The sequence below is a fragment of the Pecten maximus genome, chromosome 18, assembly GCF_902652985.1.
Source record: "Pecten maximus chromosome 18, xPecMax1.1, whole genome shotgun sequence".
Lineage (NCBI taxonomy): Eukaryota > Metazoa > Mollusca > Bivalvia > Pectinida > Pectinidae > Pecten > Pecten maximus.
The window spans coordinates 8573331-8589036 of NC_047032.1; the positions used below are offsets into that span (position 1 = coordinate 8573331).

Here is a 15706-nt window from a genome sequence, read left to right on the forward strand (position 1 = left end):
TTTTTTTTACCAAAATCTGCCTAAATGACTGTTTTGCAATTCTTTCTTTCTCTTGGTAAAATTTTGAATTTCTAGCTTTTCTGTTACTTTCAAGTCCAGTTTTTCTTTCATTTGTTTGATAAATTTCATCAGTTCTCCATTTCTGTTTCATTTTTGCTTCCTTTAGTCTAAAGCTTTCATCAGTCCTACTTTTCTGTTAACTTTGAAGCTCATTGTTTTCTTTCTGATGTTCGGTACTTCTCATCAGTTCTCAATTTTTGTTTTATTTTTGCTTCCTTTAGTCTAAAGCTTTCATCAGTCCTACTTTTCTGTTTACTTTGAAGCTCATTCTTTCTTTCTTTTACTCTGTAGCTGTTATTAGCTCTTATTTTCTGTTTACTTTGAAGCTCTTTCTTTCTTTCTTTCTGATGTTCGGTACTTCTAATCAGTTCTCAGTTTTTGTTTTATGTTTGCTTCCTTTAGTCTAAAGCTTTCATCAGTCCTACTTTTCTGTTTACTTTGAAGCTCATTCTTTCTTTCTCTTACTCTGTAGCTGTTATTAGCTCTTATTTTCTGTTTACTTTGAAGCTCTTTCTTTCACATGTGCGATATTTTTCATTCAATCTCTGCTTCCGTTTGTATTCTCTGTTGTTAATTTTTTTCCTCCTGATTTCAGTTTCTTCCTTCATTTGTTTATATTCATGACCTTCACTTGTTCTTTTAATATCCAATGCTTGTAATCTTTTCAAATTTATATCCTTTTGATTTTTGAAATATTTCTGTAGAAGTCCCAATCTATTTTGATTATTTTCTGTGTAATAACTTGCTGTATTTCAGGAGTAATATGTATGTCCAGGGGTTGAATTTCAAATTGTTCTTTTGCTGTTAAGTTGAGGCTTTCATAAAACTTGATCATGTACTCAAGTTCTATATCAGAAAGAACAAAGCACAGCTTTCCCTTTTCGCGCATCTAGGAAGTCATTACCATGAGGATGTGAATGGAAGAAGTGAAAGTGTCCTTCACCAGTTTTCCAAAATGCTGATGTTATAGAGCCTATTGTTATCAAGCCCATGGAGTGGTGTTCAAACATTGCACAAACAGCAGATTGAAGAGATAGTAAATTAAAATTGTTGTTTATATTGTAGATGGTTCCAACAATAATATTTAGTTTTTCAATGCTACATCTATGTGATCAAGTATTAATGACCGATGGAAGGTCTTCAAATTGCAATAAATAAGACCTGAAGTTACCATTTCTTTGGAGATCAGATATCACGGTATGATAGAGTTCATCTCCCTTTTGTAAAATTTCGTCAAGGACACTGGTTGTAAAAGATTTAAATGAGAATTGCATGTACATTGACGGCCTCTTGAAACACTTGGAAATATACTATCTGACTGAGAATAACTTGCGAAAACATTCAGCTATTTTGCATTATTCTGCTCCCTTAGATTAGATAATTGTACTATTCTTTCCTGAATTTGTACTGCCATTTCATCAGTAATCAACACAGGTTTTTTTCTCTAACTTTCGTTTCTTAACATTTGAACAGGTGCTGTGCCTACACTTCCGTTTCGCTGTTTGTTGATTACCTTGAATGTGACCGAAATCAGGAGATTGGTTTGTTTCATGTAACAACTCTTTCTGTACAATCTTTACAATGCGGTTACCACTTTTCTCTTTTTTTAGCCCACCATCATCAGATAGTGGGCTATTCAAATCGCCCTGAGTCCGTGGTCCGTCGTCCCTCCGTCCGTAAACAATTCTTGTTATCGCTATTTCTCAGAAAGTACTGAAGGGATCTTTCTGAAATTGCATATGTAGGTTTCCCTTGGTACCTAGTTATGCATATTGCGTTTTGAGACGAATCGGAAAACAACATGGCCGACAGGCAGCCATCTTGAATTTTGACAATTGAAGTTTGTTATCGCTATTTCTGAGAAAGTACTGAAGGGATCTTTCTCAAATTTCATATGAAGGTTCCCCTTGGTGCCTAGTTATGTATATTGCGTTTTGAGACCAATCGGATAACAACATGGCCGACAGGCAGCCATCTTGGATTTTGACAATTGAAGTTTGTTATCGCTATTTCTGAGAAAGTACGGAAGGGATCTTTCTGACATTTCGTATGTAGGTTTCCCTTGGTGCCTAGTTATGCATATTGCGATTTTAGACCATTTGGAAAACAACATGGCCGACAGGCAGCCATCTTGGATTTTGACAATTGAAGTTTGTTATCACTATTTCTGAGAAGTACTGCAGGGATTTTTCTGAAATTTCATATGTAGGTTTCCCTTGGTGCCTAGTTATGCATATTGCGATTTTAGACCAATTGGAAAACAACATGGCCGACAGGCAGCCATCTTGAATTTTGACAATTGAAGTTTGTTATCACTATTTCTGAGAAAGTACTGAAGGGATCTTTCTGAAATTTCATATGTAGGTTTCCCGTGGTGCCTAGTTATGCATATTGCGTTTTGAGACCAATCCGAAAACAACATGGCCGACAGGCAGCCATCTTGGATTTTGACAATTGAAGTTTGTTATCACTATTTCTGAAAATGTACAGAATGGATCTTTATGAAATTTCATATGTAGGTTTCCCGTGGTGCCTTGTTATGCATATTGCGTTTTGAGACCAATCTGAAAACAACATGGCCGACAAGCAGCCATCTTGGATTTTGACAATTGAAGTTTGTTATCACTATTTCTGAGAAAGTACAGAATGGATCTTTCTGAAATTTCATATGTAGCTTTCCCGTGGTGCTTAGTTATGCATATTGCGTTTTGAGACCAATCTGAAAACAACATGGCCAACAGGCAGCCATCTTGGATTTTGACAATTGAAGTTTGTTATCGCTATTGATGAGAAAGTACTGAAGGGATCTTTCTCAAATTTCATATGGAGGTTCCCCTTGGTGCCTCGTTATGCTTGTTGCATTTTGAGATCAATTGGAAAACAATATGGCCGACAGACCGCCGTCTTGGATTTTGACAATTGAAGTTTGTTATCTCTATTTGTCAAAGTACTGAATGGATCTTTCTCAAATTTCATAAGTAGGTTCCCCTTGGTCCCTTGTATTGCATTTTTGGACCAGTCTGTCCTGAAAACAACCTGGCAAACAAACAGCCATTATCGTTAAATCTCAAATTTCTTATATAGCTAGGATTCCCTTGTTTGAAAAGTACTGGAGGGATGTCTCAATTTGTACAGATTAGTAAAATGAAGGGAAAAGTAGAGAAAAGATCAATCTGACATGGAACCTATGAAGATCATTCAATGGTGGGCGCCAAGATCCCTCTGGGATCTCTTATCATACGTAAAATCTAAGCAAAAGATGAAAATCGCTGCTGCTAACACTGTTAGTAACAGACCACGTGTTTGAACAACGACACTTCGATGTATTTCTTTCAGATTACAGTGCCTTTTTGTCACATATAAATCATATAATGTTACTGAGAAAATGGCATATTGATTATGTAAAAGAAACATCAAATCGATACGTGTGAATGCCTTTTCTTTGGCAGAGAAAAACACACAAACTCCATCTTACCTTCCAGTTTTGCAAGAATACCGTACTTCCGGTTTCAGCATCCGGTAACGAATTGGAGAGTTCGAATACCAGTATCCTCGGTTTTTTATCGATCATTTTAATTATTATTATTATTTTATTTTTATTAATCAATGCTTTTTTAAGCAAATAATACAGAACTATAACCTAAGAAAAATGACATTTACCAATTGTATTTGTGATATATTAATCCAGGGTTACGTAAGACAGTTTCCAAACTAAATGTTGCACTGCACATAAATATTAACAAGCTAATTAATTTCTTTTGTCCCTAACCCTCAGACAACACAGGCACAAGACCAATGAGTAATACAGAATGGAGTCCACAGCCATCAACACAAAAGATTTTCAAGAATTCACAAACATTCTTTTATTATGCTACACCCCTCAGGCAACTGACCATGGGGGTCAGACCCACCATTTATACAAAATTGGTTCCTCTTTACCCAAGGATGTTTCAGAACAAATATGGATCAAATCCCTTTAATTCTACAGAAGAAGGAGGATTTTAAAGAATTTGCTATATTTCCCCTATAGGGCCCCGCCCCTCAGGCCCCTGGGGGGCCAGACCAACCGTTTATACAAAATCGGTTCCCTTCACCCAAGGATGTTTCAGAACAAATATGGATCAAATCCCTATAATCCTACAGAAGAAGAAGGATTTTAAAGAATTTGCTATATTTCCCCTATTGGGCCCCTGAAGGGCCAGACCAACCGTTTATACAAAATTGGTTCCCTTTCACCCAAGGATGTTTCGAAACAAATATGGATCAAATCCCTTTAATCCTACGGAAGAAGAAGGATTTTAAAGAATTTGCTATTATTTCCCCTATTGGGCCCCGCCCCTCAGGCCCCTGGGGGGCCAGACCAACCGTTTATACAAAATTGGTTCCCCTTCACCCTAGGATGCTTCAGACTAAACATAGATCAAATCCCTTTATTCCTACAGAAGAAGAAGGATTTCAAAGAATTTGCTATATTTCCCCTGTTGGGCCCCGCCCCTAAGAGGCCAGACCCACCGTTTATACAAAATTGGTTCCCCTTTACCCAAGGATGCTTCAGACCAAACATAGATCCAATCCATTTATTCCTGCAGAAGAAGGATTTTAAAGAATATGCTATATTCCCCTATTAGGCCCCACCCCCAGGCCCCTGGGGGGCCAGACCCACCGTTTATACAAAATTGGTTCCCCTTCAACCAAGGATGTTTCAGACCAAATATGGATCAAATCCTTTTATTACTACAGAAGAAGAAGGATTTTAAAGAATTTGCTATATTTCCCCTATTGGGTCCCGCCCCTCAGGCCCCTGGGAGGCCAGACCCACCGTTTATACAAAATTGGTTCCCCTTCACCAAAGGATGCTTTAGTCCAAACATGGATCAAATCCTTCTATTCCTGCAGAAGAAGAATGATTTTAAAGAATATGCTATATTCCCCTATTGGGCCCCACTCCCCAGGCCCCTGGGGGGCCAGACCCACCGTTTATACAAGATTGGTTCCCCTTCACTCAAGGATGCTTCAGACCAAATATGAATCAAATCCCTTCATATCTACAGAAGGAGGATTTTAAAGAATTTGCTATATTCCCCCTACGGCCCATGGGGGGCCAGACCCACCGTTTATACAAAATTGGTTCCCCTTCACCCAAGGATGCTTCAGACCAAATATGGATCAAATCCCTTTATTCCTACAGAAGAAGAAGGATTTCAAAGAATTTGCTATATTTCCCCTATTGGGCCCCGCCCCTCAGGCCCCTGGGAGGCCAGACCCACCGTTTATACAAAATTGGTTCCCCTTCACCCAAGGATGCTTCAGACCAAATATGAATGAAATATCTTCATTTCTACAGAAGAAGGATTTTAAAGAATTTGCTATATTTCCCCTATTGGGCCCCGCCCCGAAGGCCCCTGGGGGGCCAGACCCACCTGTTATACAAAATTGGTTCCCCTTCACCCAAGGATGCTTCAGACCAAATGTGGTCAAAATCCACTGAGTAGTTTAGAACAAGTAGCGATTTAAAGGAAAAGTTGAGGGACGGACGACGGATGCTGCGCCATACCATAAGCCCTTCGGGCCAGGTGAGCTAAAAATTGTAGTTGCTACTCCTGCTTAGCGCTCAGCATATTTCAAGTGGAACGACTGGTTCGCCCGTTGTCAGCTGTTAATAGGACGTTAAACAAAATAAACCAAACCAAACCAAACAGTATAATGTGACCGGGTGGGGTGTCCTGCTGGGTGTCTTCGGCAGTATGCTTCAGTGAGGTAGCCCTTTAAATCGGCAAAAGTTCCGGCCTATCACAAGCAGACTTAACACGAACATACCGCAGCCTCCCAAAACACACATACGCACTCACCACAGGCTTGCATGTCGCACGCATAGGAGGCCGTCCTTAAATGACCTTAGCTGTTAATAGGACGTTAAACAAAATAAACCAAACCAAACCAATCTACATCAAACGTAAGGAGTTACTGCGCGTCATGAACAGAAGCGGAACCTGGGTTGTCAGTATAGGCTGGTGTACGACAAAATATACGAAGACGGGACCCTTTCCAGTCCAATCCGACATGAGAGGCGCTACGAACGCGTGGAGGCTGGACGCTCGTTACGAGTGCTCAGCTGGAATGTGAATTGAGGATTTCACAATAAAAATCGGCAAAAGGAATTTGTTGATTGTATTGTCAGTTCTGATATAAAGCTCCTGTCAGAGTACTGGAATACAGCTGAGACTGATTTTGACATTTCCCAGTTGCCAGATTTCAATATCAGGGCTTTCCTTGTTCCAGTGGCTCTGGTGTTGGGTTGCATAGCAATTGTATTAAAATATGGGTGCGAAATTTGTAATAAATAATATGTTATACTCTGAACTTGACAGATTACCACTTTAATTAATACGCAAATATTAAGAACTGTTAAATATTGGCTAAAATTACTTGAGACAGATAATTGCATTCTTAAAGTCTCCTATCACAAACAAAATCAACCAAACAAAACCAAATGTTATAGAGAAGAAATTTAAAGATTTCAGCTTATTTGATCCCTGTGACCTTGACCTTGATTGAAGGTCAAGGTCATTCATTTGAACCAACTTATTAGCCCCTCACCCCAGCATGCTACAGACCTAATATCAACTCCCTGGGACTCTTGGTTATTGCGAAGAAGTCATTTAAAGATTTCAGCCTATTTGATCCCTTTGACGTTGAATGAAGGTCAAGGTCATTCATTTGAACAAACCTGGTAGCCCTCCATCCCAGCATGCTACATACCAAATATCAACTCCCTGGGACTCTTGGTCATTGAGAATTCGTTTAAAGATTTCAGCCTATTTGTTTCCCTTTGACCTTGAATGAAGGTCAAGGTCATGCATTTGAACCAACTTGGTAGCCCTTCATCCCAGCATGCTAGACACAATATCAACTCCCAGGGCCTCTTGGTTATTGAGCATAATTCATTTAAAGATCTAAGCATTTTTTTTAACAATGTGACCTTGAATGAAGGTCAAGGTCATTCATTTGAACAAACTTGGGAGCCCTTCACCCCAGCATGCTACAGGCCAAATATTGGATCTCTTGGTTATTGAGAAGTTGTTTAAAGGTTTTGGCCTTTTTGACCCCTGTGACCTTGAATAAAGGTCAAGGTCATTCATTTGAACAAACTTGGTAGCCCTTTATCCCAGCATGCTTCAGACCTAATATCAACTCCCTGGGACTCCCGGTTATTGACATGTCTTTTTAAACGATTTTGCCTTTTTGTCCCTTGTGACCTTGAATGAAGGTCACAGTGGTTCTTTTGAACAAACTTGGTAGCCCTTCTTCCCAGCATGCTACAGACCCAATATCAACTTCCAGGGACTCTTGATTATTGAGAAGAAGTCGTTTAAAGATTGCAGCCTATTTAATCCCTATGACCTTGAATGAAGATCAATGTCATTCATTTGAACGAACTTGGTAGCCCTTCACCCCAGCATGCTACAGGCCCAATATTAGGTCTCTGGGCATTTTGGTTATTGAGAAGAAGTTGCTTGAATGGAAAAGTTGACGCTGGACAGACAGCCGGACGACGGCCGGACGATGGACGCCGCGCCACGGCATAAGCTCACTTGCCCTTCGGGCAGGTGAGCTAAAAATCATTTAAACGTCTTATTGAAGAAAAACATGCATATAAACCATATATATATTTGCCTGTAGCATGCTAGAGTAAACACATGATCTCATTTTCAAGGTCACAGTAATCAAATCTACCAAAATAATTCAAGATGCAGGTGACCGTTAAGGCCCATGGGCCTCTTGGATAGTTTAGGTTTTTGCTCGAAAAGAAATATTTGACTTGTTATGCTGTTATAGAATGCAATTCAATTAAAACACAATTGATACCATCCAATAAAACATTTTTAACTGTAAATGGTTCATTGCACGTTATGCAGTGATCAGCCACATGATACCCAATAACTATGCAGTAATTATTGATATTTCATTTCCGGTGCTGAATTAACTATTTCATAACTATTACTCCTCGTAGTCGTTCTCGTTGATTTAGCATTGTTTTCCATCTTATTTACCCCATGCAGACGTTTAAGAACGGCGTTAGTTTAGCATTTCACCTTGGGGATACTCCCCTTGATATGACGTGAAAACTGTAAAATTATTCTAAACTAAGGGCGATATATTGCGGTGTCATCAAAATGAAATTCCACAAATAAACACAGAATCATATCGCCACATATGACTTCATACTTACTACGCTCGTCAATTTTCATGTTGGGACATTAAGTTGAGAGAAGCAAGAAGCAATTCTATAAATTTTGGTCCATCGTTACACGAGGGCCAACTCTCAGCCCATGAAGAAAAATGCAGTTTGGAGGAGGAAAAGTATTAAAATGGAGAGTAGATAATCGATTCTACAGAATTGTTTATTTGAGCCATTTGTACGCCTACAGGGTAGACAGATGCTCTGGAGAGACTTGTTTTTTTTAATATGTGGAAACATAATCGATGAAAACGGAATTCAATATTTTGCCGATCTCTCAAGAGGACTCAATTATGAAACGTCATATCCTTGTTTGATGAGAAACTCGAGCACGAATGTGTCGCTTATGGCGGATAAATGACCTAACAGCCATCGTCTTACTCTGGTTGCGGGATAAATACAATATTCAAGTTGTTTTTGTCTTTTTGCTACCACTTCGATCTAATATTGGGAAAATGTCATGAGATTACACGAGTCATCCTCATGAAGTGTCATTCTTTCAAGTGTTTTAAATAATCAACTTGTCAATATAGAAAGACAATTTATGGGAGTGGTTGAAAACGTTTCTTGTGTTTTGATATGAATGACCGTCGTCTCTTTCCATGATTCAGGAATTTGACCTGCACTAAATATTGTATTTGATTTATCTAGAATAAATTTAAAACAGCGAACGGGTTGATGTATCATTGAAAGAAATTTGCTTTTATATTACAGGTGTAATGGTTTTGTCAGCATTACAAAGTTAAAATTCCAAAAAAAAATGCGTGTCTGCGTGCGACATGCATGCGTGTGGTGAGTGCGTATGTGTGTTTTGGGAGGCTGCGGTATGTTCGTGTTAAGTCTCCTTGTGATAGGCCGGAACTTTACATTGAGGAACAATGAACTTGCCTTGGTAATGGCTGGCGGAATTTGCTCTACAATAAAAAGGGAAGGTCATAAGTACTTATTCTTTGATCCACATACACATGGCACTGACATGATGTCCAACAGTAACGGAGCTTCATTGCTTGCTTCATTTTCAACTGTGGAAGATATGGTTTCTTACATGGAATCTTTCTACAGTAGTCTGGGCATGTCTCGCCACACTCGATTTGAAGTGCAGTCTATTGCCATAGCTACTCAAGCTACTATCTGCCAACCACAAGCAACAAGTGAGAGACTAACTACTGGTGACAACAGCAGTTCCACATATGATAAAATGAGGAAATATTTTGAATCTCAAACTGAAATGTCATAAAAAAAAATAATTATGCAATGAAGTAACTAGGATCAATGAAACGCAATGGCAAACCAAGACAAGCCTAAAACAGTATCTTAAGAAATACAAGCAAATGCAAAGAACACATCAGGTATACAAGATGCAGGAAAATCATATGATAAACAAAGAAAACAAACTAAAAGAAGCATATTGCAAAGCAAAAAAAATTGAACAAGCATCCGATAGACAGAGGAAAGGGATTAAAAGATGTATACCTGAAAACAAACGAAAAGAACAGGCATCAGATAGACAGAGGAAAGGGATTAAAAGATGTGAACCAGAAAACAAACAAAAAGAACAGGCATCAGATAGACTGAGAAAAATTATAGCCAGACAATCAGATTTGTTTACTGAAATGGAACGAATTGCAAAGCAAATGCACAGGCGAAAGCAATCAAATTTGAGAAAAGAAAGAATAAGAAATAGTATATTTAAAGCCAAAAAAAGAATAGACCCACAAATTAAGATCCACGAAAAAAAAACTGAAGAAAGGTGTAACAATTTCGCATATCCAGCAGAAATTTCGGAAAACTATTGCGGATGGTCCTGTGTATCTGTGTACTTCCTGTCATCAAACATGGTTCCGGCACTCTGTTTTGGTTTGGTTTATTTAGTTTAACGTCCTGTTAACAACATGACCAAAACACATAAACTCGTTCAAAAGTGTGTCACTGGATATATATCTCGAAATGGCAAGGAATGGATGGAACTTAGACATGTAGACAGAAGAGCAGCCAACTCTGTACCAAATATTTTCTTTAAAATTAAAAAAAAATACAGGCAAAGCAAATATCTTATAAAGTTAATATTTCCATTAGAAGATGCAAAAGCAAAGAAAACAACATTACAGCTGCTGATGCATTAAATACATCCCAAATGAACAAGCTGGTGAATCTTGATGAAGGTTTGGTTTCGTTTATTTTATTTAACGTCCTATTAACAGCTAAGGTCATTTAAGGACGGCCTCCCGTGCGTGCGACATGCATGCGTGTAATGAGTGCGTATGTGTGTTTTGGGAGGCTGCGGTATGTTTGTGTTAAATCTCCTTGTGATAGACCGGATCTTTTGCCGATTTAGAGTGCTACCTCACTGAAGCATACTGCCGAAGACAAAAGGATTTTACATATTTCGAACATTGCGCAACTCGCCACCATACCTTGAGAAAAGAAAGGGTGTTTTTGCAATGATCAGACAACTTGGACTGCCAACATGGTTTGGTTCTCTATCTGCTGGTGATACTAGATGGTATGACTTGTTGAGAATTCTTGGTGAACTGAATGATGGAGTCACTTACACAGCAGAGCAATTGCAGAACATGACATGGCATGACAAAACAAGACTTGTGCAACAAGATCCAGTCACATGTTCAAGGCACTTTGACAATCGGGTTCTGCAATTTATCAACATTGTTCTGAAGTCTGACCATGCCCCACTCGGTGAACTTGATGACTACTTTCACCGTGTTGAATTTCAACACCGAGGGTCTCCTCATATACACATGCTGATGTGGATCAAAAACTCGCCAAAGCACAAGTCATCTTCAGAAAGTGAAATGGTCCAGTTTGTTGAAAAATACATCAGTTCCAGTGGAAATGTATCCGATCATCTCAAACCCCTTGTTGATATACAAACTCACAAACACTCCAAAACATGCAGGAAAAAAAGGAAAGGCTGAATGCAGGTTCGGTTTCCCATTACCTCCTTTGCCAAAAACATTGATCGTGGAACCACTTGATGAAGACCATGAGCACTTAAAAAAAGTATACTGAAGTACAGACTAAGTTAAATGAGCTGAAAGATTTGGCCAACATGTCATTTGAAGAGTTCCTGAATGAAATCAGTATGACACAAGAACAGTACATTCTTTGCATAAGATCTTCATTGAAAGCACCCAAAGTCTTCTTGAAAAGGAAGGTGTCTGAAGCCAGAATCAATCCATATATGCTGACACTTCTTGAAACTTGGGATGCTAACCATGACCTGCAATGGCATACATCAGCAAATCGCAAAGAGGTATGAACATTCTGCTGGATGAAGCATGTAAGGAAGCAAGAAAAGGCAATATGGATATCAAGCGTCAAGTCCGTCACATGGGCAACAAGTTCTTGAACAGTGTTGAAGTTAGTGCACAAGAGGCAGCATACCTTGTATTGCCACTTCCACTGACTAAAGCTTCCAGAGATGTTGTTTTTATCAACACATCTGAATCAAGTGAAAGGACATTTCTTCTCAAACAAAAAGATTAACTGGAACAGTTACCACCTGACTCTACAGACATAGAAGCTGACAATGTTGTGAAACGTTATTCAAAACGTCCAAAACAATTGCAAAATATGTGCTTAGCAGACTATGTCTCAAACTAGATATCAAATATCCCAAAAAGAAACATATTGATGATGAAGTCAATGATGATGAGGATGTGCCCCTTACTGAAAGTGATGATGAGATCAGTGATGCAGCAGAAAACTGTATTAGACTAGAACTGTGTAACGGCATTATCATCAAGCAAAGGAAAAACAGAAAAGTCATTCGATATGTCAGATATAATGTCAAAACAGACAGTGAAAATCACTATCGAGAAAAACTTCTGCTGTTCTTTCCCTGGCGGAATGAAAAACTTGATTTACTTGGAGGACATGACACATATGAAGCTCATTACAATCATGTGAAAAAAACAGTTGACTTGAAATGTTCCGAATATGAGCACCATGTACAGGAACTTGACGATGCATTGCAACGTGCTGAAGATGATCTGTCGGAACAATTCGATAAACTGGCACCTCAGACACAACATATCAATGAGGAAGACAAAGAATCTGAAACAACAAGCAGCAACAAGTTAATTTATTATAAACCTAATGCTGTCGTTCATGAACAATATGACATAGGCATAGATCTGGGTGTACCACTTACAGTTGTCTTGCCAGAACAAACATCAACCTTCCTCTCAAACAATGAGTTCTTGGACCGTGTAAGGAAATTGAACAGAGAGCAAAGGGAGTTTTTCAATCATGAAGACAAAAGATGAACCATTATATGCATTTCTGACTGGTGGAGCAGGAGTAGGAAAATGTGTTGTCATTAAAGCTCTTGAACAGGCATTAAGGCGCTATCGTTGTTCAGAAGAAGGCGAAAATCCAGAAAATTGCAGAGTTCTTCTTTGCGCACCGACTGGCAAGGCCGCTCACAACATCAATGGTACCACAATTCATGCTGCATTCAAAATCCTTCCCAATCGCAGCTTTGATAGCTATACAGTAGATTCTGACACGCTAAACACACTTCGTGTAAAATACAGAAATCTATCAGTTGTAACCATTGATGAAGTATCAATGGTTGGGAACAAGATGCTCTCCATACTAAATCATTGTTTGTAGAGAATCAAAGGAAATTCCATACAACTATTTGGAGGTGTCAGTGTTATTCTCATTGGAGATTTGTATCAATTAAAACCTGTCATGGATAGATGGATATTCCAAGATCTCCATGCAAATATGGGGCCTCTTGCTACAAACATCTGGAAATCACTGTTTACAGTTCATGAATTGACAGAAATCATGAGACAAAAAGATGACAAAGACTTTGCAGAGCTCCTCAACAGAATGCGCACTATGGAGAGTGATAAGTTGTCAGATAGAGACATTGCAACTTTGAAATCAAGACTAGTTACACCTCAGGATGAACTTTACCCACTACATGCTCCCCATTTGTTTACAACTAATAAAGAAGGTGACAATTTCAACTCTGATATGTTTGATAGATCTGCAGGCGTTTAAGTACGAATACCTTCCCTTGATACAGTCAACGGTGACTTTTCAAAATCAATCAAGGAAAAACTTGTCCAGTCACTTCCCTGTGACGTCAGCAAAATAGCAGGGCTAATGAAAAATGTTCCAATTGCTGTAGACATGGCTTACGAAGTAACTGCAAACTTGAACATTGCAGATGGACTTGTCAATGGGGCATGCTGTGTTGTAAAACACATTGAATACAAACAGACCAACACGGATAGACCAAGTATTGTTTGGGTGTAGTTTGATGATGACAGACTGGCCTAGAATCCAGGAGAACATAAAAACATTTGCAAACAACAGATGTATTGCATACTTGGACTCCAATTTTTGATACACAGCGTACATTACTATATAACAGGAAAACTTACATCCGCATTCAGTTTCCTCTAAGACCTGCTGCTTCAAAGACAATTCACAAATCTCAAGGTTGTACACTACAAAATGTTGTACATGGCCAGTTCCAGAAAACAACCCCACATGCACTATGTTGCCTTTAGTAGAGTCAGAAAATTATCCGAGTTACATATACTGAATCTCAATGAAGAGAAAATGTCTGTGGATGCTGCGGTCAGAGATGAAATGAAATGCATGTACAAAGATGATACAATGCAGTTATGTTACACTCCACCCTATCGACTTCCACCAGAAAAACTTAAAACAGCTTTTCTGAATGTAATGTCACTAGTTTTACATCATAAAGACATGCAAACTGACCCAAACATCATACATCATGATGTTATTGTATGTGCTGAAACAAAACTGAAGTCATCAATTTCTGATGCCAGCGTGTCACTTGACACATTCAATATCGAGAGAAATGATAAAAGAGCACAACCACTCCTCATCACGGGCTAGCTTTGTATTCAGGAAACAACATACAATTATTCGATATACAGTCATCCTCTTCATTTGACTTCGAATGCATTTCAGCAGAAGTTACTAAAAACACTCGAAGTTTAAAAGTCGTAGCAGTTTATAAATCGCCCAAATGTTCATATTCAAAACTCAAATCTGAAATCCAGACCCATGTATTCCCTACCATAGATTTTGACAACCCTTATGTAGTTCTTGGTGATTTCAACATCAAGATATCAGAAAACAATGACTTTGAAAATTGGATGAATGAAACATTCCACTGTAGACACATCATACACTTGGCAACAACAGACAACAATTCCACACTTGATCTCATATTTACTAATGTATCAAACCTTTACTCGAGTGTCATTAAATGCTGCTGGGCTGATCACAAACTTATCTATTATGCTGTTTGATCAATCATAACATTCAAAATAGAGTTTCAGAATGAAATCAGGAGCGAAACAATGGGCCTGGTGACAGTGGGTGGGAGGGAGGTAGTGATGTGTAGGATAAGAACATAATATCTGCCAATAGGATTGAAGGGTCTTTCAAAACATTCCTGCCCTTCAATAACAAGTAAACTTGTTTGACATTTGCTTTGACATTTCATACATGTTAGAAATTGTCATATGTAAGTACCATATTCACTGTAATTATCACCCAATTGGCATCCACTTTAAGTGTAACTTCCCCTTTCTTTCAAAACATGGTAATAAGTGATTCCTGTTTTTTTGTGGGGAGAGGGAGGACCCCTGAACACAATAGTCTTTAAATTTCTTATCAAATGTTCCGCAGCCTCCCAAAACACACATACTCACTCACCACACGCATGCATGTCGCACGCACGGGAGGCCGTCCTTAAATGACCTTAGCTGTTAATAGGACGTTAAACAAAATAAACCAAACCAAACCAAACCATAAACATGACAGTGGAGAATTATACTCTTAACAACATTATCTTAATAAACATCCTCCCTGAAAAAAACATCTTTTAGGTACCTGGGATGCTACCTTGTAATTACAATTAATATGGTACCCAGTATATACTAATTATTTCTAAGATGTTTGATATGAGATGTTGCCAGCAATTGCACAACAATATTACATTACATGGCCAGAGAAGATGGGTATCATTGAACATTTTTAAGAACTGTCCTCAGAAAATGCCTTTAAGAATCACAAGTTTGGCCTTCAGGAATTCCACTCGGACAAGTGTTCTTTTATCTCAACTGTGGAGGATAATAGAATACATTACTGTAGTATGTAAATATTGCGGTGAAATACTGCATTCAAATAATGTTCAAATATTGTTTCTTATAATGTGATTTTACTTAATATTTGAAAGTGTAAACTGTGTGCTCATGCATATGTATTTGTCACATTATCAAATGAAGCTTCCTTGAAGCAAATCATTTCTATTATTGTATATACAATTGTGTATGTATTTTTCCCAAGTATTTACTTATTTTATTACATCATAGACATGGAATAGAG

General features: G+C 38.4%; 1 protein-coding gene across 1 annotated transcript in view; it reads left to right on the plus strand.

Annotated features, from left to right (window-relative positions):
• Positions 1–13051: 13051 nt before the first annotated feature.
• LOC117317014 (neurotensin receptor type 1-like) overlaps positions 13052–15706 on the plus strand; it is a 60162-nt gene continuing 57507 nt past the window's right edge. Inside the window, exon 1 of the mRNA XM_033871791.1 lies at positions 13052–13185. Coding sequence (XP_033727682.1) covers positions 13052–13185 — 134 coding nt within the window. The remainder of the gene's footprint in view (positions 13186–15706) is intronic.